This window comes from Podarcis erhardii (genome assembly GCF_964252035.2).
Source record: "Podarcis erhardii genome assembly, chromosome: 2".
NCBI lineage: Eukaryota > Metazoa > Chordata > Lepidosauria > Squamata > Lacertidae > Podarcis > Podarcis erhardii.
Window position 1 is genome coordinate 120,568,645 of NC_138498.1, and position 25,763 is coordinate 120,594,407.

Below are 25,763 nucleotides of genomic sequence, written 5' to 3' on the forward strand. Positions count from 1 at the left end.
GGTCTTTTCCAGGGAGTCTTCTCTTCTCCTGAGGTGGCCAAAGTCTTGGAGCCTCAGCTTCAGGATCTGTCCTTCCAGTGAGCACTCAGGGCTGATTTCCTTCAGAATGGAGAGGTTCTTGCAGTCACTAAACGACTAAACAACAACAATCTGCGCCCAGGGAAAGGGTGGCAACCACAGAGCCCGCTCGTACGAGATGGGTAACACCTGGCTTGAGAGCAGTACATGTGAAAAGGATCTAGGAGTCTTGGTTGACCCCAAACTTGACATGAGCCAACAGTGTGACGCGGCAGCTAAAAAAGCCAATGCAATTCTGGGCTGCATCAATAGGAGTATAGCATCCAGATCAAGGGAAGTAATAGTGCCACTGTATTCTGCTCTGGTCAGACCTCACCTGGAGTACTGTGTCCAGTTCTGGGCACCACAGTTCAAGAAGGACACGGACAAACTGGAACGTGTCCAGAGGAGGGCAACCAAAATGGTCAAAGGCCTGGAAACGATGCCTTATGAGGAATGGCTAAGGGAGCTGGGCATGTTTAGCCTGGAGAAGAGGAGGTTAAGGGGGGATATGATAGCCATGTTCAAATATATAAAAGGATGTCACATAGAGGAGGGAGAAAGGTTGTTTTCTGCTGCTCCAGAGAAGCGGACACGGAGCAGTGGTTCCAAACTACAAGAAAGAAGATTCCACCTAAACATTAGGAAGAACTTCCTGACAGTAAGAGCTGTTTGACAGTGGGATTTGCTGCCCAGGAGTGTGGTGGAGTCTCCTTCTTTGGAGGTCTTTAAGCAGAGGCTTGACAACCATATGTCAGGAGTGCTCTGATGGTGTTTCCTGCTTGGCAGGGGGTTGGACTCGATGGCCCTTGTGGTCTCTTCCAACTCTATCATTCTATGATTCGTCCTAGAAGGGAGCATCTCTCTTCTCGCAGTGTTTCCCCCCCCCCCGTCCCGGAAACGGGTCTCTTTTGAATGCACTTTTTCCCCGGGAGCTGGTGCAACCTGGGCAGGGCGATCCGGTTTGGGTTTGTTTTGGAGGGGATCTTGGGTAAGTGGCAAGGGGGCAGAGGCTGGGGGATCCCTGCCTGGAAGGGGGGGTGGAGGGAGGGAGGGAGAGGCAGCCTGCCCTGGGTTGTAAATGCAAACACAGGCTTCTTCTGTGTTGCTTTTTTGCAAAAATGATGGGCAAGGCATTGGTTTCTGCGGGGCAGAGAGAAAGAGATTTCTGCACGGTGCGGTTAGTATTTGTGCCTCTCATTTTTTTTGCCCAAGTGCAATCCTTTACATTTCTCCCTATTAAAATTCATCTTGTTTGTTTTGGCCCAGTTCTCTAATCTGTCAAGGTCGTTTTGAAGTGTGATCCTGTCCTCTGGGGTGTTAGCCACCCCTCCCAGTTTGGTGTCATCTGCAAATTTGATCAGGATGCCCTTGAGTCCATCATCCAAGTCGTTGATAAAGATGTTGAATAAGACCGGACCCAAGACAGATGGTTCTGCCTTATGGTTGCTGATGCTGAAGCTGCCTGATCTGGAGTCAGTCCGGAGTTGGTTGCCCCCTCTGCAGTCCCAAGGTCATAGAATCGTAGGGTCCAACCCGCTGCAATGCAGGATTCTTTTTCCCAGCATGTGATTCGAATCCACGACCCTGAGAGGAAAAGCCTCATGCTCTTCGCTCATCCGGGGTCATAGAATTGCAGGATCGTAGAGTTGGAAGAGATAGAAAATAACAAGTGCAGACAGCTGCTGGAGAAAAAAATGCGAGCTTAGTACATATGATGATTAACTGCCCGATGATATGATCGTTTTGGTGCGAGGTGAGGATATTCATAGTAAGAGTAATAAAAAGAAATTGTTGTTCAGGGGAATTGAATTTAATTCTAAATTATATTCCGGAAACGTGGGAGATTTCAAGGGGTCTAAAAAAATGGATGTACCGTGCTATATCAGAAGCAAAAAAAAACTTGTTTTGATGAATTGGAAGAGCCGCAAAAATGTTCCATTGAGCACATGGATTGATAATATGGACAGATTAGGTATATATGAAAGAATTGCATGTCAACGCAAATTAAGAATGGAGAAATATTAAGAAATCTGGAAGGAATATTTAAGCGATAAGGCGGATGGTGGTGGGAAGTAGGGGGAGGAGAGAGAGGTGGGGAAATATTGTTAAAAGGGTGCAGTTATAGGTATATCAGTGTATTTAAATCTGAATTGTCCAATTGTGTTATTATTTTTAATATGGTTTTTGTTGTAGTGTCTTTTGCGGTTGTTGTTTGTATGGAAAAAATGCAACCTTTGTGCCCAGCGTGGGGCTCGAACCCTCCACCCTGAGATGAAGTGGGAGGCCGTCGCTCTTTCTAGCTGAGTGCTGTGCGCACTTCGCATCTTCAGATTTGTACTGTTGATTTCAAATGTTCAAACCTCCCAAGGGCTGTCCTGTGGAAGATGGCGCAAGATTGTTTCCTCCTGCTCTGGATGGTAGGACTCGAACCCATGGCTTCAAGTCACAAGGAAGGATATTCCTACTAAACATCAGAAATAACTTTCTGATAGTAAGAGCCTTTGACCATGGAATGGGGACTCCCTTGTGGACTCTCCTTCCATGGAGGTTTTTCAGCAGAGATTGGATGGACATTTGTCAGGGATGCTTTAGTTGAGATTTGTGCATTGCAGGGGGGTTGGACTAGATGACCCTCAGGATCCCAACCCTATGATTCTCACAGGGGCCAACCCAATGCCCCAATGGGAATTCTGCTAGCAGAACCTTAGCACCGCTGCATGATCCCCTCTTGCGATTCTCAGTAACTGGTATTCAGTCCACACTGGGATTATTTCACTTTATTACAACATTTCTACCCAGCTTTTCTTTCTGTATGATTTCAAAGTGCCTCACAGAATCACAAGGAATGCACTAGGAAAGGCATGTTGCAATAATGGAAGTAACGATCCAAAGATTACTGACAAAATAATAATAATATTAAAATAGACGTCATTGTATAACGAGAGCAAGCTAAAGCAAGTTTGAAAAGCAAGGAATTCCTTAAAACAAAAGCAAAAAACAGGGCTTCAATTTTGTGCCCAGCTTTTGGGGAGTAAGCTTCATTGAATTTAATGGGAGTTTTGTTCCGTCCTTGCTCCTGCCAACCTAGCAGTTCAAAAGCACGTCAAGTGCAAGTAGAAAAATAGGTACCGCTCCGGCGGGAAGGGAAACGGTGTTTCTGTGCGCTGCTCTGGTTCGCCAGAAGTGGCTTAGTCATGCTGGCTACATTGGAAGCTGCATGCTGGCTCCCTCGGCCAATAAAGCGAGATGAGCGCCGCAACCCCAGAGTTGGCCACGACTGGACCAAATGGACAGGGGTCCCTTTACCTTTACCTTTACTTCTCAGTGGATATGTATGGGATTGCATGATAAGTCATACACACACAGCTCAATGGGTTTTTATAGCATGCATTTTATCTACTATATTAGCTGTAGGTGGTGATACCTGAATTAAAAAATACAGCCAGAAGGCCTCCAGTTTAACCCCTGGCATCGAGAGATTCTATTAATTCATTAATTACAATTTTATACCTGTTCTTCAGCCAGAAAGGCTCCCAGAATAGCTTACATACACAGAATCGTGGATTAACAGTTGTGGGTTAATGATGGATTTTGAACATAATGGAGATGCCAAAGATTTGGATTATCATAAAAGGTGCAGGAGGAAATGACTAACAATAGGACTCCCAAAAGGGAGGAGGAAAGTCCAGGAGATTCTTTGGAATCTTGTGTCTATGCTGTATATTGGATGTGTGATTGTAAAACTTTGATTTGAAAAGCAAACAAACAAATCTTTTTTTAAAAAAAACAACCCCCACATAGAATCATATTATAGAATTGGAAGGGACCCGAGGGTCATCTAGTCCAGTGTTTCCCAACCTTTTTTGGGCAAAGGCACACTTGTTTCATGAAAAAAATCTCGAGGCACACCACCATGCCAGATGGGGAAAGGTCACTTTTTACTTTATGTAAAAAAAATAAAATAAAATAGTAACAGCATAGAAGGTAGAGAAGGTAGGACTCGAACCAGTGGATTCACGTTACAATAAAGATTTTGACTAAACATGGGAAAGAACTTTCTGCTGGTAAGGGCTGTTCAACAGGGGAATGGTCTCCCTCGGGAGGTTTTTCCCTTCTTGGAGGTTTTTAAGCAGAGGTGGGATGTCTGTCTGCCATGGATGCTATGGCTGAGATTCCTGCACTGCAGGGGTTGTACAGTACTGGATAGCCCTGGGGATCCCTTCCAACTCTACGATTCTATTAGGATCCCTTTTATAAAAGAGAGAACTTTAATGGCACGGCCATTATTTATTTCGGCTTCTCCCAACGGGGCAACGAAGGATCAGAAAAGCTGAAGAAGAGACCCTTCCTCAGAGGAGGTGGGAGACCACCGGACCCGCCGAGGAGGGGAATCCGGCCGCCTTTCCCTCCAGAGCTTCGCCTTTTGCCCCGGCCAAGTTGCGCCGAGGGCGCCTTGCGGGCTCTGCGTGGCTTCAGGCGGAGCCTAGGAGCCACTTCCCAGCCTGGAGGGCAGGCTGTGCGCGGACCCCGCCACTCTCGGGGCGCGACCCAGACCCGGCTGCCTTCCACGGCCAGCAGAGGTAGGCCGCCGGCTTCAAGCCCGGCGGAACTGGGGCGTCCCGGGCGCAGCGCCGCGCTCCCCGCTCCTCCCGCCCCGCCCCCTTCTCCCGGGTGCCCCCTCCCTCCTTTGTTCTCCCGAGCCCCGCCTCCCCCTCTGCCCCAGCTCGCCTATTGGCTCACGCAGCCGCCACTCAGGTGGGGGCCCGCTTTGGCCCCGCTCCCCGGCCGCCGAGAGAGAGTGGGAGCGGGCGGGGCGGGGCGGGGCGGCCGGGCGTCTCCTTCCCTGCGCTGCTTCGGCCGCGTCTGCAGCCGCCGCGGGACCAGGCGGGAGGCCAGTCATGCCCAGACACTGCCAGCCGCTCGGAAGGAGCCGTCGCTCCGCCGGGCAGCGCCTGCCTGCGCGCCCCTCGCTCCCTGCGCCGAGGATGGCGGGGGCGCCGGGCGCAAGGCAGCGCCGGGGCTGCTGGGCAAGCGGCAGATGCTGATGCAGTTTGGGGAATTCCTGTCACAGGGAGCAAGGCAGAAGCGGATGACGGGGCACGTTCCCCGGGGGAGCGGGGCCGGAGGATTAGCCCGACTCGCCCGCCTCCCTCCCACGGCACACTAGGCAACGTCCGGCGGCACACTAGTGTGCCGCGGAACACCGGTTGGGAAACACTGATCTAGTCCAACCCCCCGGGGCAACACAATAATCACAGCTGAAGCACCCACCCCTGACCCATGGCCATCCAGCATCTTTTTAAAAGTCTCCAATGAAGGAGAGTCCAAAACCTTCCGAGGGAGGCTGTTCCAGGAGGTTCTGACAAATATTTAGCCAGAAATTCTTCCCCCTCCAATGCAATCAATAAAAACAAGTCTCCACAAAGGGGAAGGGACCAAGAGGAAGGAGGGGAAGCAAACCCAGGTGCCAATTCGTTTAAAAATTTACTTTTCATAAAGACCAGCTGGCCCAGTTCAGTGCCCGATGGCGTTGGGCAAAGTCCAAAGGACTCCTTTTTCACATCTCGGATACAGTGGTACCTCGGGTTAAGATCTTAATTCATTCTGGAGGTCCGTTCTTAACCTGCAACTGTTCTTAACCTGAAGCACCACTTTAGCTAATGGGGGCTCTGACTGCTGCCGCACAATTTCTGTTCTCATCCTGAAGCAGAGTTCTTAACCTGAGGTACTATTTCTGGGTTAGCGGAGTCTGTAACCTGAAGCGTCTGTAACCCGAGGTACCACTGTATTTCCCCATTTTAACACAGTTCTTTTGTTGTGTGTTTCAGCTGGGCGTTCGCTGCTGCCTAACACACTTCGGAGTCTGATTTGGCGTCGGACGGACAGTTAACAGAGGATCTTAAGAGGCTTTGCCAGGCTGGACCACCGAGGGAAGAAGCCCTGGAGTTGAACCTCTGCCGCCCACGACCGGCGTCTGGGAGCCCCGGGAGAGAAAGGGAGAGAGGAGATGGACGCAGGTCGAAGGAAGAACGAGCCAGATGATGTGGTCCAGGCTGCGCTCAAGCAGTGGCCGCCCACGGGCCTGAAAATGGAAGACCAAGACCATGGTGATCCTACAACGAGGGAGGAATTTGTTGAAGGAGGGAGAGACCTTTGTGGTTTCCGGACTTTGAGGATGGGGGACATTGAATCCAGGGTACCAGGAGAGAAGGTGAAGCAGGAGTCGGGCGCAGGGCTGCTTCAGCACTGGGAATCCCAGTGGCAGGAGTTCTTGAAGATGGTGGAGTCCCACCACACGCACTGGGAGATCCCACCAGAAGAGCCTACCCCTTGGGAGGATGCCAAGGGCTTCCTGGTCTCCTTCGAGCAAGTGGCCAAAGCCTGTCGGTGGCCCCAGGAGGAGTGGGCGGCCCGGCTCCTGCCAGCACTCAGTGGAGAAGCAGAGCAGGCCTTCGGCAGCTTGGAAGCTGGGGACAGAGAGGATTATGGGAAAGTGAAGGCGGCCATCTTGCACCGGGACACCCTGGCCCGGGAGCGGTGGTGCCACCGCTTCCGGCATTTCTGCTACCAGGAGGCCGAGGGGCCGAGAGGGGCCTACAGCCACCTGCGAGACGTCTGCCACCGGTGGCTCAAAGTGAAGAGGAACAGCAAGGAGCAGATCCTGGAGCTGCTAATTCTGGAGCAGCTCCTGGCCGTCTTGCCGCCCGAGGTCCAGGGATGGGTGAGGGAGGTTGGGCCTGAAACGTGCTCCCAGGCAGTGGCTCTGGCGGAGGAATTCTTGCTGAGGCAGCGAGAGGCCAAGAGGCCGCAGAAACAGGTGGGGCTGCTGTGGCAGAGAGCTTTGAGGGCCAGAGCAACAAAATTTGGGGTGAGGAAGCGGAACTGCTGCAAGGCCTCCTGGGACCAGCCCTGACTGTATCTCAATGGTGTCCGCATAGCAACATAGGGTGGTATTCGACAATGGTATACTCAGAAAGCTCAGTGGGTTAGAGCGTGGTACGCTCTAGGTTGCAAGTTCGATCCCTGCATATTTTACAAATTTTTCAGTTTATGGAAAAAAAATATTTTCAGTTTATGAAGGAATTCTGTATCCTCCCACCATGCTGACAATGAATTCTATGAAACAGTAGTCAATATCCGGAATCACTGTTCAGTGTTGGACCTCATATTTGCTGAATACACAAAGCTTCACAGCTTGTCTTTCATTGTACAGTGGTGCCCCGCAAGACGAATGCCTCGCAAGATGGGAAACCCACTAGACGAAAGGGTTTTCCGTTTTGGAGGCGCTTCGCAAAACGAATTTCCTATGGGCTTGCTTCGCAAGACGAAAATGTCTTGCGAGTTCCTGCGGGGTTTTTTTCCTCCCCCCCCCCTTTTCTAAGCCGCTAAGCTGATAAGCCGCTAATAGCGCTAAGCCATCAATGGGCTTGCTTCGCAAGACAAAAAAACCGCTAGACGAAGAGAATCGCGGAACGGATTCTTTTCGTCTTGCGAGGCACCACTGTACAAAGTCTGGTACCTCGCTTCATTTAAAGATTTTCAGAGACTTCGAGACTAAAGATTTCATTTTGTCCTTGTTATGGTTTAAAGGAATTCTATAAAGATTGTCTATTGCGTATGTACATGGTCATCGTGTTGCCTAGATATTGCTGACGTTCTCTTTGCAACGCAGGGCTTTGTTTGGTTACTTCTTGTCATTCCAGGTTCAGGAAGACTTTGAGGAGGACGGCTACGGCTTCTCCGAACCGGCGCAGGTTCTGACCGACACGGGGCAGAGGCAGCAGGAGAGGAGAGCGAAGGAGGAGGTCAGCTCTGGAGACGCGAGCTCACGAGGTAAGGAGGATACCCAATCTCAGGCTTGCAGTCGAAAAGGTGTGGCACAAAAGGAAAAGGGACTGGGGTGAGAGGAGGAGGAGGAGGAGGAGGAGGAGATGGGGGAAAGCAAACACCAGAATCTTTTTTTAATTAGGGAATCCTTGTCATGAGCAACTGAGAAGGAAAATTTTCAAAGAGAGGAGGAGGAGGCAAATGTTTCTGTTCTTCCAGCAGAAGAATGGAAAGACCGTTCTGCCTGTCTCCCACACCTATAGTCAGTGGAATAGATAATAATAATAATAATAATAATAATAATAATAATAATAATAATAATAATAATAAATTTTATTTATACCCTGCCCTCCCCCGGAGAGTTACATCCCACCCCCCGGTAACCCTCTTTGGTTGTCAATTCTTTTCAACGATCCCTATGATTTACATTTTTTATTTGTATGCTGCTGTCCCATTTAAAACAAAAAACACTCAAAATGTCTTGTGAAAGAACAACAAAAATGTGAATCAATACACCATTAACAATAACAATCAAATGGGGGGAATTGTTTCAAAACATAGCAATCCAACATACCTGGCAGGGGAGACACCTTGATCAACATAGAATTTGCTTTATTTCTTTATTTATAATTAATTTCAATCAGCAAAATTTATATTCCGCTTAATTGTTGTGAAACCTCTAAGCGGTTTACAAGGAACATTAGAAGCATCAATAAACATCAATGGATAATGTTTACTGAATATTTTAAGAACCAGTAGAGACAAAGACATAGCTTAGCAGGTTTTGAGTAAATCCAGTAGAGTTGAAATAGATGTGGATTAGGCGGAATAGTAGAAAAGCAAAGGAACCAGGGGTAGAAGGGAAGTCATATGGTATATTTATATACCGTACTTTTCCATGTATAAGATTAGGTTTTTTACTAAAAAAAAAAAAGTTTAAAAGGGGGGGGGGTCAACCCAGCTGCATGGGCGGGGTATAAATAATAAAATGCTTATGATTCTTATTAATCACATCAACAGATTATATGCAAGTGGGTGAGTGCGACAGGCAAAACCGTCCCCAGGAAAGCCGTGACAACGTGGAACCATCCGTCACGGAAAGTGTCGTCCGGGTTTGCAAAGAGGGCGAAACCTCCGAGGGTCAGGGCGAACCAAAGAGGCCACCGGCGAGCTGGCCGGGGAATCGGGTGGGGGAATCTGTTCCCTGCGGGACAAGCGAGATCTCTCTTGATCAAACCCCACTGCGGCAGCAACCTCCAGGGCCAGACGGCGGATCTGGCGAAAGCTTCGATTCGGAGTTCGTGAAGTACAAAGCGGTTGAAATCCAGGAGTTGGCCTACCCGTGTGAGGACAGGACGCAACTCGGTTGCAAGGAGGGTTTCCGGAAACACAGCCCGCACTTCCGTGGGAAGCCGTACCAGTGCGGTTATTGCGGAAAGGCCTTCAGCCGCCGGTCGCACCTGGTGACGCACGAGAGGACCCACACGGGCGAGAAGCCCTACGCCTGCTCCTTCTGCGGAAAGAGCTTCATCCAGAGCTCCCACCTCATCCTCCACGAGAGGACCCACACCGGCGAGAAGCCCTATCGGTGTTGCGCTTGCGGAAAGAGCTTCAGCAGCACCTCCAACCTCCTGGCCCACGGCAGGACCCACACGGGCGAGAAGCCCTACAAGTGCACTGTCTGCGAGAAGGGCTTCATCAGCAAGTCACACCTGGTCCGCCACCGCAGGAACCACACGGGGGACAGGCCACCTACAGAACAATCCTGCTCCAAGAAAGCCTTCTGCTTGGCCTAGTTTAGCCCACCTTCCTTTTACAAAGAAGGTGTGGGGCGTGGCAGAGAGTGACATTTTTATTTTGGTCCAGATTTGGCTGCTTCGGAAGGTGTTCCAGGTATACCAAGAAAAAAGGACACCAAGAACTCAGGCCATTGTAAGTTTCAACAGTGGGAGTGGTCCCTACTCACAAATCAATAGTCAATAGCAACAAAAACTAATCAGTTCAAAAGTATGTATTCTGATAAGGATTACAAACTCAAATAGAGATTACAAACTCCAACAGAGATTACAAATTTAAACCCATTGTCAGAATACATACTTTCTTGGTGTGATTTTTTCTTGGTATATTTAATAACTGGAAAAAATTGTAGCCCGGGAGCGGCAAAACCTGTGGCTCTCCAACTCCTCTAATCAGTCCTGATTAGAATAGTTGTATTACTTATATGCCGCCCATCTCACTGGGTTTCCCCAGGCACTCTGAGCAGCTTCCGGGGAAATATAAAAACACAATAAAACATCAAATGTTAAAAACTTCCCAATACTGGGCTGCTTTCAGATGTCTACGTAAGGTCATATAATATTGTTTATCTCCTTGATATCTGGTGTGTGTGTGTGTGTGGGTGTTCCACAGGACGGGTGCCACCACTGAGAAGGCCCTGTGCCTGGTTCTCTGTAACCTCACTACTCGCAGGGAGGGAACCGCCAAAAGGCCCTCGGAGCTGGACCTCAGTGTCTAGGCTGAATGATGGAAGTGGAGACAGGACTGCAAGCAATATTAACTGTAGTACGCAATTTCTTTAAAGAAATTGTATACTACAATTTATATTGTTTGCGATCCTGTCTCCTAGCATTGATTATTGGTGAACTGGGAAAGGGGGAACAGGTGGCGCTGTGGTCTAAACCACCAAGCCTCTTAGGCTTGCCGATCGGAAGATCGGTGGTTCGAATCCCTGCAACGGGGTGAGCTCCCGTTGCTCTGTCCCAGCTCCTGCCAACCTAGCAGTTCGAAAGCACGCCAGTGCAAGTAGATAAATGAGTACCACTGCATCAGGAAGCTAAACGGCCTTTCTGTGCGCTCTGGCACTCGTCATGGTGTCTCGTCGTGCCAGAAGCAGTTTAGTCATGCTGGCCACATGACCCGGAAAAGCCATCGGCAGACAAACACCGGCTCCCTCGGCCTGAAAGTGACTGGACTTAACTGTCCAGGGGTCCTTTACCTTTTACCTTTATTGGTGAACCTACCGGTCAGAAATGCCTGTCCTTCTGGGAGCTGGACTTGAGGAAATGCATAGATCCTGGATCATTACTTGACGTGAAAATAATTGTTGGATCAATCTGTTCAAAGAGTGTGTGTATGTGTTTCTGTGTTTGTAGGGACTGAGGCAACGATCCTTTGGATCATTCCTTTGCTGAAATAAATTTCAAACCATTGCTTTACTTCTCTTGCACAGCATCCAACCATGTCTTGTTAGTTTTTTCCTGCCTTATATGTTAGCGACATTCGCACTCTGCACTAACTGGGACTCTGTAGGCTTAATAATAATAATAATACCCCACCCATTTGGCTTGGTTTCCCAGCCACTCTGGGCGGCTTGCAGCACGTAAAAAAATTGTAAAACAAAACAGACATTAAAAATTTCCTGATACAGGGTTGCCTTCAGATGTCTTCCAAAAGTCAGATAGTTATATGTAGCTGCTGTATGTCTGTAAGAAAGTTCCCGTTAATAATAAACACAACGGAGTATGAGTCTTTCTGCCTGGACCTAACATGTGTACCAAAATGCCATGTTTTGAAAGTCTTTACCGGGCCTGAGGTGGGGAACCTGTTCCAGACCAATTCTCAAGTTCTTTGTATAATATTCCAACACGCACTCCTTGTCAGCCCTGCTCCATCATCTCAAGTGCTTTTTCCTGGCCGCAGGATGTTCTTGGTTGCTTGGGGTGGATAAAGAGGGGTTTGGGTGGGTGCAAACCCTTGACTCTATAGTCCCCTGCTGGGACGTGGCCCTCAAAAAGTTCTCCACAAGAGAATGCGGCCCTGGTCTTTATCCTTACAATGGGAAGCAGTTCCCTGAAGAAAGCTCTACAGTCGCTAAAAACACCAGCGGTTGGTGGTGTTCCCTCATAGTAAAAAAAACCCCCAGAATTTCAGCATAATTTTTACATAAATGTTAAAATGGTCAATAATAAAGTCTAGGAACTTTAAGGTTTGCCACACTTCTGGAACATGGAAAAAACAAAACAACAGTCAAAGTGGAATTTAACAATCGCTACACTAATTAAATAGATTTGAAATATGTATCCAAGGAAATACAAACTCCATTAAAAGTTTTTGTTGTGTTTTTTTTTTTAAAAAAAGAGGAATTTGACTGTGAGCTGTGTTGATTTATGACTGTGGAGCTGCATGATCTTTCGCTTTCTTTGACCTATGGGTACTGTGTGGGGAGAGTGATTGGCTTGTTTTGTTCTTATTCTTATTTGTACTTTGTGCTTTTGTTCTTCATTTTTATGCCGTGAAGTGCCCTGGGATCTTCAGATGAAGAGCGGTATGCAAAATAATTAATTAAATAAATAGTAAACAGGTGCCACCACCGAGAAGGCCATGTCAAGGTTGAACGCCGACCAGGCAACACCTGGCGGTGGCACCACCGAAAGATTGTAGGTCCCAAGATGGTTGATATTGGGAGTACCGCTTTATTAGGAATTTGGATCCCAAGCAGTTTAGGGCTTTATACGCTAGTACCAACCCACTGAATTGAGCCTGGTAGCTCCCTGGCTCCCTTGATGCTGCGCCAAGATTTATCTTTGGAATTACTGCATAGGAAATCTGTATGCCCTGTATACATTCACTACCTTTGCAGAAGGACCACGTGGAAGATTGAAGAACATTAGGAATGGGACTGGGGAAAATAAAAGCTGCGGGTTATCTATTGGAGTACTGTGTCCAGTTCTGGGCACCACAGTTCAAGAAGGACACTGACAAACTGGAACATGTCCAGAGGAGGGCAACCAAAATGGTCAAAGGCCTGGAAACGATGCCTTATGAGGAACGGCTAAGGGAGCTGGGCATGTTTAGCCTGGAGAAGAGGAGGTTAAGGGGGGATATGATAGCCATGTTCAAATATAGAAAAGGATGTCACATAGAGGAGGGAGAAAGGTTGTTTTCTGCTGCTCCAGAGAAGCAGACACGGAGCAATGGTTCCAAACTACAAGAAAGAAGATTCCACCTAAACATTAGGAAGGACTTCCTGACAGTAAGAGCTGTTGGACAGTGGAATTTGCTGCCCAGGAGTGGGGTGGAGTCTCCTTCTTTGGAGGTCTTTAAGCAGAGGCTTGACAGCCATATGTCAGGAGTGCTCTGATGGTGTTTCCTGCTTGGCAGGGGGTTGGACTCCATGGCCCTTGTGGTCTCTTCCAACTCTAGGATTCTATGATTCTATTGGTGTTTCGCAACTTTCTGAGTTGTTGCAGGGCCTTAGCCAGACCTAGCAGAGTATGCGCAGAGTCCATGGAAGCAATTGGCAACTGGCTGCAGACAGGATGGACGAAGCAGGAACCAGTAACTTGTAGTTATAGGTGTTTATTATATACAGTGGACTATTTACAGGAACAGAACACGGATCTTTGACTTGCTCTCTCTTACACGACTCACAACTCTCAACCTCTAACTCCTACACTAGCCACTCCAACTAACACATTCCAGTTAGTAGGCCATAAATCATTATTCCTGTGAGAGCTTGACCAATCATGGAGCTGTCTCCATTCCTCTGTATCACCAGGCAGATTACACTCCTCTACATTGCCTTGGCTGTCGGCTAATTGACTCTGTGTGAAGCTGCACGTATTCATATTCCCAACACTATCTTCATGTCATCATACGAAGGCCTTATATCCCACCAGCGAATATCGTGCAAGCAAGTCGGGGTGAATTGCCGTATTTTACGCTCTATAGGATGCACCCGACCATAGGACGCACCTTGTTTTAGAGGGGGAGAACAAGAAAAAAAATACCCCCCTCTCTGCTCAGCGCCCCTTCAGCGAAGCAGCAGGAGAAACGGAGCCCCTTCCATTTCTCCTCCCGCTTAGCTGAAGGGGCACCTACCCTTCAGCGAAAGGAACCTGAAGCCTCCGGAGCGCAGCGGGAGTGCTCCCACTGCGCTTCGGAGGCTTCGCATTGCTATCGCTGAAGCCAAGGAGCCTGCATTCGCTCCATAAGACGCACACACATTTCCCTTTAATTTTTGGAGGGGAAAATGTGTGTCTTATAGAGTGAAAAATACGGTATGCACCATAAAACTGACTGACCAGAGTTGGGTCGGCTCCAGATGATTGAATCTGGAGTGAGAATTGGGAGTTAAACGTTTTCGCAACTTGATTGAGATGGGAAAGAACCTAAGATGGGAGAGAGACATATGTCGTTTTCCCATTGAGGCTTCAGTCTGTCCCCCTTTGACCCTTGGACTAGGTCTGCATTTCTAGAAAGGCCTCTGGAAAGAAGGAATTATGGCTCTTCCTGATCTGCTACCTCCTCTGGGAAGGGAGCAGAAACAGCCCTTTGTCTTTCCCATCCAGGGAAGAATCTGGTGAGTATCTTTTGCAGGCAGTGGGGAGGCAAGACTGCAATGGAGGATTGGTGGAAAATGCGCTTTGGGGAGGGAGGTCGCCCCACGTGGAGACCCTCCAACCTCAAAGGGCGACCAGTGGGACAAGAAGAGGCAGGGAGGCAGCTGCTGATGGAGGGGAGCCGAGTAGGACAGAAAGGATCAGCCCCCCCTTCCCAGCATTGGACTGAGGGCTCCCCACAGATGAAACGTCTAAATTAAAATCCCAGCCAAGCCCAACTGGAAAATGTATTGTCTAGATCAGTGTTTCCCAACCTTGTGCCTCCAGCTGTTTCTGAACTACAACTCCCATCATCCCTGACTAGCAAGACCAGTGGCAAGGGATGATGGGAATTGTAGTCCAAAAACAGCTGGAGGCACAAGGTTGGGAAACACTGGTCTAGATGAGTCCTAAGAGATGGAAGACCACAAAAACAAAAAACATTTGGAAGTATTTCATAGAATAGAATAATAGAATCCTAGAGTTGGAAGAGACCACAAGGGCCATCGAGTCCAACCCCCTGCCAAGCAGGAAACACCATCAGAGCACTCCTGACATATGGTTGTCAAGCCTCTGCTTAAAGACCTCCAAAGAAGGAGACTCCACCACACTCCTGGGCAGCAAATTCCACTGTCAAACAGCTCTTACTGTCAGGAAGTTCTTCCTAATGTTTTTCCTAATATTTTATTGGAAATATTGGAAAAAGAGGAAGCACAGCCTTATTTTGCCACCTGTTGCTTTTTCATCACTTACACACCTACCAACAAACTACAAGAACATCTATCAAAAGAATCGACAGAAATATGGACAGTGTGAAAAGCAGGCTGCTCTTAACCAAAACCATCTCCATGACACCCTTAGCACCCTGAATAAATAAAATAGACACTTTAAAATATATATTTTGGAAAATTCAATGTAATGAACATTTTGATGGAAATTAAGGGATGGGCCCTAACTGAAACTCCTTCCACAATCCAGGTTTCTTAGATCATTAGCATGCATTGTTCTTGACCTGAAGCTTTCCCCACGTTCCAGGCATTAAAATGGTTCCTAAATTTACTATTTAAAGATGGTTCTCTTGACTGGAGCTCATTCTGCCCTCCAGGCATCTAAACAGCATATCTCCTGGGTGAATTCTTTGATGGGAAGGAAGGTCTCCTCTTCAACGGAAGCTCTTTCCACACTCCAGACATTTAAATGGTTCTCTCCAGCATGAATTCTTTTGTGTTTCTCAAGGTTTGTGCCCCTACTGAAGCTCTTGCCACAGTCGGGGCATTTATAGGGCTTCCCCTCTGTGTGGATTCTCTGATGTGACGTAAGGCTCGTGCTCACAGTAAAGGTCTTGCCGCACTCCAAGCATTTATAGGGTTTCTCCCCTGTGTGGATCCTCTCATGCTTAATAAGGTTTGTGCTCTGACTGAAGCTTTTCCCACACTCTGGGCATTTGTACGGCCTCTCCTGTGTGTGGATTCTTTGATGTGAAGTAAGGTTTTTTCTCCAGCTGAAGCTCTTTCCGCACTCCAGACATTTGTACGGCTTCTCTCCCGTGTGGATTTTGTCATGTTTCGTAAGGGCCGTGCTCTGACTGAAACACATCCCACACTCCGGGCATTTAAATGGCTTTTCGCCCGTGTGTATTCTCTGATGGGAAATGAGGTCTGAGCTTTGACTGAAGCTCTTTCCGCACTCCAGGCATTTGAAAGGCTTCTTCCCCGTGTGGATTCTCCCGTGCTTGGTAAGGTTTGTGTTCTGACTGAAGGCCTTGCCACACTCCAAACACTGATAGGGCTTCTCCCCGGTGTGAATTATTTGATGGGAAATCAGGTTTGAGCTCTGACTAAAATGCTTCCCACACTCCAGGCATTTAAACGGTTTCTCCCCTGTGTGAGTTCTTAGATGTTTAGTAAGGTTTGTGCTTCGACTGAAGCTCTTTCCGCATTCCAGACATTTACGATGTTTCTCTCTCCCAAGAATTGCTTGGTGTGAAGCTTGGTGTTTGCTTTGACCAAAGTCCTTTCCAAATTCCAGACCCTGAACTTTTCTCTCTCCCTTGTGGATTATCTGATGAGACATGAGGTTTGCGCTGCGACTGAAGCTATTACCACAGGCCAGTGGTTTCTCCTCTGTGTGCGCTCTTTGGATAGGGATTTCACAGACGTCTACTTCGTTTCTGCCCTGCCTCCTCCACATTTCTTGATCCCTAAAGGTCTCTTCTCCCTCTTCATCCTTGACGGGTTCCAAGGACACCCCAACTGGATCTTTGTAATCCTCACTGCTCTGCCCAGTTGCTGCAGAGGGAAAAGAGAGAATCCTGATTAGAGTTGGAAGGCACCTCCAAAGGTCATTCAGTCCAGCCCCTTGCTCAATGCAGGAACCACAATGCAGGTCGCTACCACGCTATCCCTGATAGGGGTCAGCCTCTGCTTTCAAGCCTATTATTATTATTATTTACTTATACCCCACCCATCTGGCTGGGTTTCCCCAGTCACTCTGGGCAGCTCCCAACGGAATATTAAAAACACAATAAAACATCAAACATTAAAAACTAAACCTAAACAGGGCTGCCTTCAGATGTCTTCTAAAAGCCATATACCATAGTTGTTTATTTCCTTGACATCTTGTGGGAGGGCGTTCCACAGGGAGGGCGCCACTACCGTGAAGGCCCTCTGCCGGCAGGGAGGGAACCGCAAGAAGGCCTTCGGCGCTGGACCTCAGTGTCTGGGCTTAACGATAGGGGTGGAGACACTTCTTCAGGTATACTGGGCTGAGGCCATTTAGGGCTTTAAAGGTCAGCACCAACACTTTGAATTGTGCTTGGAAACGTACTGGGAGCCAATGTAGGTCTTTCAGGACTGGTGTTATATGATCCCAGCGGCCACTCCCGGTCACTAGTCTAGCTGCCGCGTTCTGGATTAGTTGTAGTTTCTGGGTCACCTTCAAAGGTAGCCCCACGTAGAGCGTATTGCAGTAGTCCAAGCGGGCGGTAACCGGAGCATGCACCACTCTGACGTGACAGTCCGTGGGAAGGTAGGGTCTCAGCCTGTGTACCAGATGGAGCTGGTAGACAACCGCCCTGGACACAGAACTGACCCGCGCCTCCATGGACAGCTGAGAGTCCAAAACGACTCCCAGGTTGTGCACCTGGTCCTTCATGGGCACAGTTGCCCCTTTCAGGATCAGGGAGTCCCCCACACCAGCCCACCCCGTCTCCCAAAAACAGTACTTCTGTCTTGACCTCAACCTCAATCTGTTAGCCAAATGAGGTAGATTTTTTTCTTAGGATCCTTACCAGTGAGGGCAGTGTCACATGCCCAAGAATGTGATCTGACCACAAAAGAGGTAGGAGCCAGTTTAGGAGGAATCGAACGGCTGAATGTTAAATTGAAAAACAACTCCAGATGAGGTACAAGGAGGGTTCTAATACAGACAGTAAGAAATGGGTTGAGGAAGTGTTTTCAGGGATGGGTTGGAGGTGGTGAAGTGCTGTGGTGGCAGGAGGAGGTTGTGAAGAGAGTAATGAGTTAATATGGCATATATTTAGTGTGTGTCCTAACGAGAATGTTCCTGCAGACTCTTTGAACTCTGAATGTTAATGCATTACTGAATAAAGTCTGACCAATTGAGAACTGGGTGTGGGCCACCATACTTGAACCCTGCAGTGAGAACTTGACACACACAAAGAAGAGTTCCACCACTTTTTGGGGAAGTCTAGAGCATCCTTGTCTTTTTTCCCCAACTACTTATCAGATGCAGAAAGGCTTGGGGGCAATCTTTGCTTAGAGATTCAACAAGGGGTGCGGGGGCCTCCCTGCTAAATGTCCGATTCACCTCCGTGGCTTTTGCATTGTGCACGATCGTGGCAGTGAGTCATTTGATTGACTTAATGTGTCAGAAACAACAATAAAAGTTAAACTAATTAATTAATGAGAGAGAGAGAGAGAGAGAGAAGAAGAAGAAGAAGAAGAAGAAGAAGAAGAGGAGGAGGAGGAGGAGGAGGAGGAGGAGTTTGGATTTGATATCCCGCTTTGTCACTACCCGAAGGAGTCTCAAAGCGGCTAACATTCTCCTTTCCCTCCCCCCCCCCAAACAAACACTCTGTGAGGTGAGTGGGGCTGAGAGACTTCAAAGAAGTGTGACTGGCCCAAGGTCACCCAGCAGCTGCAGGTGGAGGAGCGAGGAATCGAACCTGGTTCACCAGATTACGAGTCCACCGCTCTTAACCACTACACCACACTGGTGTAGAATCATAACCCACGTAGAAGGGAAAGTTTAGGGAAGTTTTTAATATTTAATGCTGTATTGTTTTTAACACTTGATTGGGAGCCACCCAGAGTGGCTGGGGAAACTCAGCCATATGGGCGGGGTATAAATAATAACTTTTTATTATATTATTATAAAGTAAAGGGGGGAGGAGAAAACAACAACCCCAAAACTATACTTTACAAAGCTGTACTTCACCAGATCTTAACCTCTTACAGTACTTGTAAGAATGGATTACAGATATCATTGAATTTGTCCATGGCAAGTCTGTGCTTATATGCAAGTGGTTTGTACGCTACGAGTATAAGTCTTCAATCATAGAAGGGAGCCGCATTTTTATTTTTTCCAATTCATCAGTATCAGTCTTTTTGCTGTGTTCAGGGCTCGGAGAGGCCACTCGTATTGTCCTTTTGTAAGTTTTCATATGCTCGGTATAAAATTCAAGAGGATATTTTGCTCTATAAATGTACAGTTCTGTTGATCGTTTCAGTTACTATCTGCCCAAATTTTTTCAATACAGGACAATGAAAAGAACACATGTTTTAGAGAAGCATTATCCCTAGTGCATCTCCAACAGTTAGATACCTTAGATAGCCCTTTTTAAAACAAAAAACAATAATAAAACTTGAAAGCCTCGTTATCTCCTTCACTTGGTAGAACAACTGCTTTCTCCCCATTTGTGATTCCTAGGTATTCAGAAGCACGCTGCCTCAGACAATGGAGACAGAACGTGGCCATGATGACTAGCAGCCATTAGGTATGGCTAGTCCCTAATTTAGGGGACGTAGGTGGTGCTGTGGGTTAAACCACAGAGCCTAGGACTTGTCGATCAGAAGGTTGGCAGTTCAAATCCCCGCGACGGGGTGAGCTCCCATTGCTCGGTCCCTGCTCCTGCCAACCTCACAGTTCGAAAGCACATCAAAGTGCAAGTAGATAAATAGGTACCACTCCAGCAGGAAGGTAAATGGCGATTCCGTGTGCTGCTCTGGTTCGCCAGAAGCGGCTTAGTCATGCTGGCCACATGACCCGGAAGCTGTACACCCGCTCCCTCGGCCAATAAAGCGAGATGAGCGCCGCAACCCCAGAGTCTGCCACGACTGGTCAGGGGTCCCTTTACCTTTACCTAGTCCCTAATATGAAAAACCTTGTTGGCTTTCACAGAGCCCAACCAGATGGCTCTGAAAAAGCCCACAAGCAGCTGTTCTTACCTAGAGAAGCTACACTCCCCTGTTCCTCCTCCATGACTTCCTTGCACAAGGCTCTGTGCCCTGGATCCAGTAACACCCGCTCCTCCTCAGGGAAATAAATACACAGCTGTCGCCTCAAAGATCAACAGACCCTAAAAGAAAGAAAGAAAATTCTCTCCTAGTATTTTCCTACAGGACCGAAACACTTACACACAGAGTCATCTGGCCAAATAATCCTCAAGGTTCGGTAATAACAGTGGTCTCACTCCTGCCAGCACTTGGGCTGCAGCACGAGGTGGAAAGGGAAGCGGGTGGTGCTGTGGTCTAAACCACTGAGAATCTTAGGCTTCATGATCAGAAGGTCGGCAGTTCGAATCCCTGCGACAGGATGAGCTCCCGTTGCTCTGTCCCAGCTCCTGCCAGCTTAGCAGTCCGAAAGCACACCAGTGCAAGTAGATAAATAGGTAGCGCTGCGGCGGGAAGGTAAACAGCATTTCTGTATGCTCTGGTTTCCGTCACGGTGTCCCGTTGCGCCAGAAGCGGTTTAGTCCTGCTGGCCACATGACCCGGAAAGCTGTCTGTGGACAAACACCGGCTCCCTCGGCCTGAAAGTGAGATGAGTGCCGCAACCCCATGGTCTCCTTTGACTGGACTTAACCATCCAGGGGTCCTTTACCTTTCACCTTTTTTACCTTGTACCCATTTGCTTTTGGAAGAAACCAACACTTTGCTCAAGGGCCAGTTACGCACCTGCTGCTGGAATGAGCAGGAGAGGAGAGCACAAATCTCGTGTGGAGGTTGTCCGCCTGTAACAAACTCTAAACAAACCCGGCAGGGAGAATCTGCAGGAGCATCACTGGTTGTCCTCTGAGTTGATGAGGGTCACCTGACAGGAAGAAATAAGAATAAGAATAAATCTTATTTATACCCCACCCTCCCCAGCCAAGACCAGTCTCAGGGCAGCTAACAATTGATATAAAAACGAATTGATTGAAATACAACTTAAAAACAAGATTAAAATACAACATTAAAACATTAAAATGCAGCCTCATTTCAATGGAAACTCAAATCAAAAACTTTTTTTGGGAGGAAAACATCAAGTCTTCACCAAGGCTAACTGACATCTTGAGTATCATCAGCCCAGTTGGGGAGTATTCCACAAACAGCCGCTCTGAGCCCGGCTTCAGCTGGAAAGGGCAGGATATAAATTATTATTATTATTATTATTATTATTATTATTATTATTAACAACAACAACAACAACAACAACAACAACAACAACAACAACAACAACAACAGAGATTCAGTGGGTGCCTTTTGCCTCAGCCTTCGAACGCCTGCTGAAAACCTTTCTATGCTGCCAATCCTATGCAGGAAATTATGAAAATATCCTTTAATGGTTAGTTAGTTAGTTAGTTGTTTTGGCATCCATCTGTCTTGCGAGACAATGGAGCGCTCCTGGGGGGGGGGGGCTGAAGTAAAATCGCTGTGTTAGCAGCACCAAAGCCCATAGCTGTCAACCTTTCCCCTTTTTAAGGGAAATTCCCTTATTCCGAATAGGATTCCTCGCAAGGAAAGGGAAAAGTTGACAGCTATGCCAAGGCCACCTCCCTGGGGTGCAAGCCAGGGCAGTGGAGGTCTTGGGCTGCCCAGATGGCAAGACCACCCCCCCCCAGCCTCGCTGATGGGGGTCCAAAGGAAAGCAGAGCAAGACGTTTGGTACCAGCTTGGCTGCAGGAGTTTCGGGAAGCAGGCGCACAAGGTGCCATCCAGCTGTCTTAGGGACTCCGCTCCAGATGTGTGCAGGCAGTGGCGTAGCGTGGGGGTGCAAGGGGGGCCGGCCGCACCGGGCGCAACATCTGGGGGTTAGGGAAATCCACGGGTTAGGGGGCGCAAATCCACGGGTTAGGGGGCGCAAATCCACGGGTTAGGGGGCGCAAATCCACGGGTTAGGGGCGCAAATCCACGGGTTAGGGGGCGCAAATCCACGGGTTAGGGGGCGCAAATCCACGGGTTAGGGGGCGCAAATCCACGGGTTAGGGGGCGCAAATCCACGGGTTAGGGGGCGCAAATCCATGGGTTAGGGGGCGCAAATTACTTGCCTTGCCCCGGTGCTGATAACCCACGCTACGCCACTGTGTGCAGGGTTTGCTTTTCTTCTCTTGCAATGCCCAAATCCCTACATTTTTGGAGGAGAAGCCCCCTTTCGCCCCTGTACCCCAAAGGCGCGCCCAGCTGTTCATCTCCCTCCTCCCCAACTTCACAAACTGGGCAGGACATTCAGAGCTGACGCCTATTCAGGTTCCCATTTGAAGGCAGCCAGAGGATGCGGGGCTCCTGCTTCCTTCCATTGGCAACCGGAAATCTTTCTCTCCCTCTGCCTCCTCTCCTGCGTTCACTGACCCCTTTGGAGGGACGCGGTTGGTCACTTCTGGCACCGCCCCCGTCCCTGCAGAATGCTCAGCCAATAGATATTCAGCGGGCGTCTTCTCCATTAACCTTTAAATGCCCGCAAAAACTTTGTTCTGTAGCCAAGCCTATGCAGGCAATTAAGAAGATTCTTCTGTGATAATTGGGCTCGCTCCTCCGTTGTCTCCCGAGACAGGCCGATGCCAATCAATCAGTAGTTGAGCTCTGATTTTTTTTTTTAATGGATTTACGAATGTATGATTGTTGAAAGTCAGTCTTTTTTTTTAATGAGCTATATATATATTTTAAAAATACAGATATATAAAAAACAGCCTTTGATTTTTCCAAGCATGGCTCCCACCCATCTTTCCTGATTTGGGGCAGGAGCTGCATTCCCTATCTGAAGAAAGGCGCTTTGCGTATGTTTTTTTGTTTGTTTGCCCAGACAGAAAGTGGGGAGCATTAATCTCTGCAGGAAAGCACTCTGCACATGCTCACAGGCCATCTGCCTATAGATCTTCTTCCCCCCACAAAGGGGGGAAATGATTCTGCCGCTTACAAAAAAAAGCACTCTTCACATGCTGTGGGATACTGCAGGCAGCCCCCAAGAAAGGGAGAAAAGTAGCAGTTCCCCATCTGGATAAAGGTGCTCTGCATATGCTTAAGAGATCCTTTATCCGTTGGAAAAAGTTTGTAGGTTATATGAAGAATCACTGCAAGCAGGTTAAAATGTTTGTTTGTTTGTTTAGTCGTTTAGTCGTGTCCGACTCTTCGTGACCCCATGGACCAGAGCACGCCTTCCACTGCCTCCCGCAGTTTGGTCAGGCTCATGTTTGTAGCTTCGAGAACACTGTCCAACCATCTTGTCCTCTGTCATCCCCTTCTCCTTGTGCCCTCCATCTTTCCCAGCATCAGGGTCTTTTCCAGGGAGTCTTCTCTTCTCATAAGGTGGCCAAAGTATTAGAGCCTCAGCTTCAGGATCTGTCCTTCCAGTGAGCACTCAGGGCTGATTTCCTTAAGAATGGATACGTTTGATCTTCTTGCAGTCCATGGGACTCTCAAGAATCTCCTCCAGCACCTTAATTCAAAAGCATCAATTCTTCGGCGATCAGCCTTCTTGATGGTCCAGCTCTCACTTCCATACATCACTACTGGGAAAACCATGGCTTTAACTATACGGACCTTTGTTGGCAAGGTGATGTCTTAGCAGGTATTTGTTTGTTTGTTTGTTTGTTTGTACCCGCCCATCTGGCTGGGTTTCCCCAGCTACTCTGGGCGGCTTCCAACAAAGATTAAAAATGTCACACATTAAAAACTTCTGCCTTCAGATGTCTTCTAAATGTCAGGTAGTTGTTTATCTCTTTGACATCTGGTGGGAGGGTGTTCCACAGGGAGGGCGCCACTACCGAGAAGGCCCTCTGCCTGGTTCCCTGTAGCTTTGCTTCTCGCAGTGAGGGAACCGCCAGAAGGCCCTCGGCGCTGGACCTCAGTGTCCGGGCTGAACGATGGGGGTGGAGACACTCCTTCAGGTATACTGGGCCAAGGCCGTTTAGGGCTTTAAAGGTCAGCACCAACACTCAGAAACGTACTGGAAGCCAATGTATGTCTTTCAAGACCGGTGTTATATGGTCTCGGCTGTCGCTCCCAGTCACCAGTCTAGCTGCCGCATTCTGGATTAATTGCAGTTTCCAGGTCACCTTCAAAGGTAGCCCCACGTAGAGCACATTGCAGTAGTCCAAGCGGGAGATAACTAGAACATGCACCACTCTGGTGTGACAGTCCACAGGCAGGGAGGGTCTCAGCCTGCGTCCCAGATGGAGCTGGTAAACAGCTGCCCTGGACACGGATTTGACCTGCGCCTCCATGGACAGCTGTGAGTCCAAAATGACTCCCAGGCTGCGCACCTGATCATTCAGGGGCACAGTTACCCCATTCAGGACCAGGGAGTCCCCCACACCTGCCCGCCCCCTCTCCCCCAAGAACAGTACTTCTGTTTTGTCAGGATTCAACCTCAATCCATTAGCCGCCATCCATCCTCCAACCACCTGGTTCCCTGTTCCCTGGTTCCCTCCAACCCAGCACTATAACGGAGTTTAAAACGAGAATCAAGAAAGGGAAACAAACGATAAACAAACAAGAAACAAGAAAGGGAAAATATAGAATGATTAGAATATGCAGTGAAGTCAATGTTCAGTGGATTTGTAACTGGCTGACTGACCAAACCCAAAGTGTGCTCATCAATGGTTCCTCTTCATCCTGGAGAAGAGTGACTAGTGGGGTGCCACAGGGTTCTGTCTTGGGCCCGATCTTATTCAACATCTTTATCAACGACTTGGATGATGGACTCAAGGGCATCCTGATCAAATTTGCAGATGACACCAAACTGGGAGGGGTGGCTAACACCCCAGAGGACAGGATCACACTTCAAAACGACCTTCACAGATTAGAGAACTGGGCCAAAACAAACAAGATGAATTTTAACAGGGAGAAATGTAAAGGATTGCACTTGGGCAAAAAAATATGAGAGGCACAAATACAAGATGGGTGACACCTGGCTTGAGACCAGTACATGTGAAAAGGATCTAGGAGTCTTGGTTGACCACAAACTTGACATGAGCCAACAGTGTGACGCGGCAGCTAAAAAAGCCAATGCAATTCTGGGCTGCATCAATAGGAGTATTGCATCTAGATCAAGGGAAGTAATAGTGCCACTGTATTCTGCTCTGGTCAGACCTCACCTGGAGTACTGTGTCCAGTTCTGGGCACCACAGTTCAAGAAGGACACGGACAAACTGGAACGTGTCCAGAGGAGGGCAACCCAAATGGTCAAAGGCCTGGAAACGATGCCTTATGAGGAACGGCTAAGGGAGCTGGGCATGTTTAGCCTGGAGAAGAGGAGGTTAAGGGGTGATATGATAGCCATGTTCAAATATATAAAAGGATGTCACATAGAGGAGGGAGAAAGGTTGTTTTCTGCTGCTCCAGAGAAGCGGACACGGAGCAATGGTTCCAAACTACAAGAAAGAAGATTCCACCTAAACATTAGGAAGAACTTCCTGACAGTAAGAGCTGTTGGACAGTGGAATTTGCTGCCCAGGAGTGTGGTGGAGTCTCCTTCTTTGGAGGTCTTTAAGCAGAGGCTTGACAACCATATGTCAGGAGTGCTCTGATGGTGTTTCCTGCTTGGCAGGGGGTTGGACTCGAAGGCCCTTGTGGTCTCTTCCAACTCTAGGATTCTATGATTCCTCTTGAATGTAATGCAATGCAATGTCGAAAACTGCAATGGTGAAAAATATAAATGAAAATCTAGAAAGAGAAAGAGATCCTCCGTCCGTAGCTTTTTTGTTTGTTGAGTCGCCCAGACAAAAAGCGGGGGGCTGCATTACTCTTTGCAGGAAGGCACTCTGCACGGGCTCAGGAATACCTTTTTGGGGAGATGGAAACCCCCGCCTCCGGCCAGCAGCGACCAGCAGAGGGCGAGGAGCGCAGGGCGCGCGCGTCTCGTCTCGTCCGGCTCCGGAGGGAGGGATGGAGGTCGGACGGAAGGGGCTGAGCTTCTTGCCAAGCGGCGGATTTAGCATCCGGGGGTGTCTCTGAAGCCTTGGGGTGGGGGGGAGAGGCACCCACCCACCCAGCACCC

At 48.4% G+C, this 25,763-nt stretch overlaps 2 protein-coding genes across 4 annotated transcripts; one reads left to right on the forward strand and one right to left on the reverse strand.

Moving 5' to 3' along the window:
• Nucleotides 1-5,745: 5,745 nt before the first annotated feature.
• Nucleotides 5,746-9,960, forward strand: LOC309336798 (zinc finger protein 213-like). The gene is made up of 3 exons (XM_081853141.1): nt 5,746-6,877; nt 7,764-7,893; nt 8,908-9,960. Exons 1-3 carry the CDS (start codon nt 6,068-6,070, stop codon nt 9,681-9,683), a joined length of 1,716 nt encoding a protein of 571 aa, XP_081709267.1. The 5' UTR covers nt 5,746-6,067; the 3' UTR covers nt 9,684-9,960.
• Nucleotides 9,961-14,953: 4,993 nt separating this feature from the next.
• On the reverse strand, nt 14,954-22,039 carry LOC309337023 (uncharacterized protein). Of its 3 annotated transcripts, XM_081853653.1 has the most exons (4): nt 21,933-22,039; nt 20,465-20,600; nt 19,736-19,866; nt 14,954-16,555 (listed from the first exon to the last, which is right to left on the reverse strand). In XM_081853653.1, exons 3-4 carry the CDS (start codon nt 19,767-19,769, stop codon nt 15,357-15,359), a joined length of 1,233 nt encoding a protein of 410 aa, XP_081709779.1. In that variant the 5' UTR covers nt 19,770-19,866; nt 20,465-20,600; nt 21,933-22,039; the 3' UTR covers nt 14,954-15,356. The 3 variants fall into 3 exon arrangements, with proteins under 3 accessions (XP_081709779.1, XP_081709780.1, XP_081709778.1); XM_081853654.1 differs by lacking the exons at nt 20,465-20,600; nt 21,933-22,039 and having other exon boundaries at nt 14,954-16,385; nt 16,425-16,555; nt 19,736-19,968; XM_081853652.1 differs by lacking the exons at nt 20,465-20,600; nt 21,933-22,039 and having other exon boundaries at nt 19,736-19,968.
• Nucleotides 22,040-25,763: the final 3,724 nt, after the last annotated feature.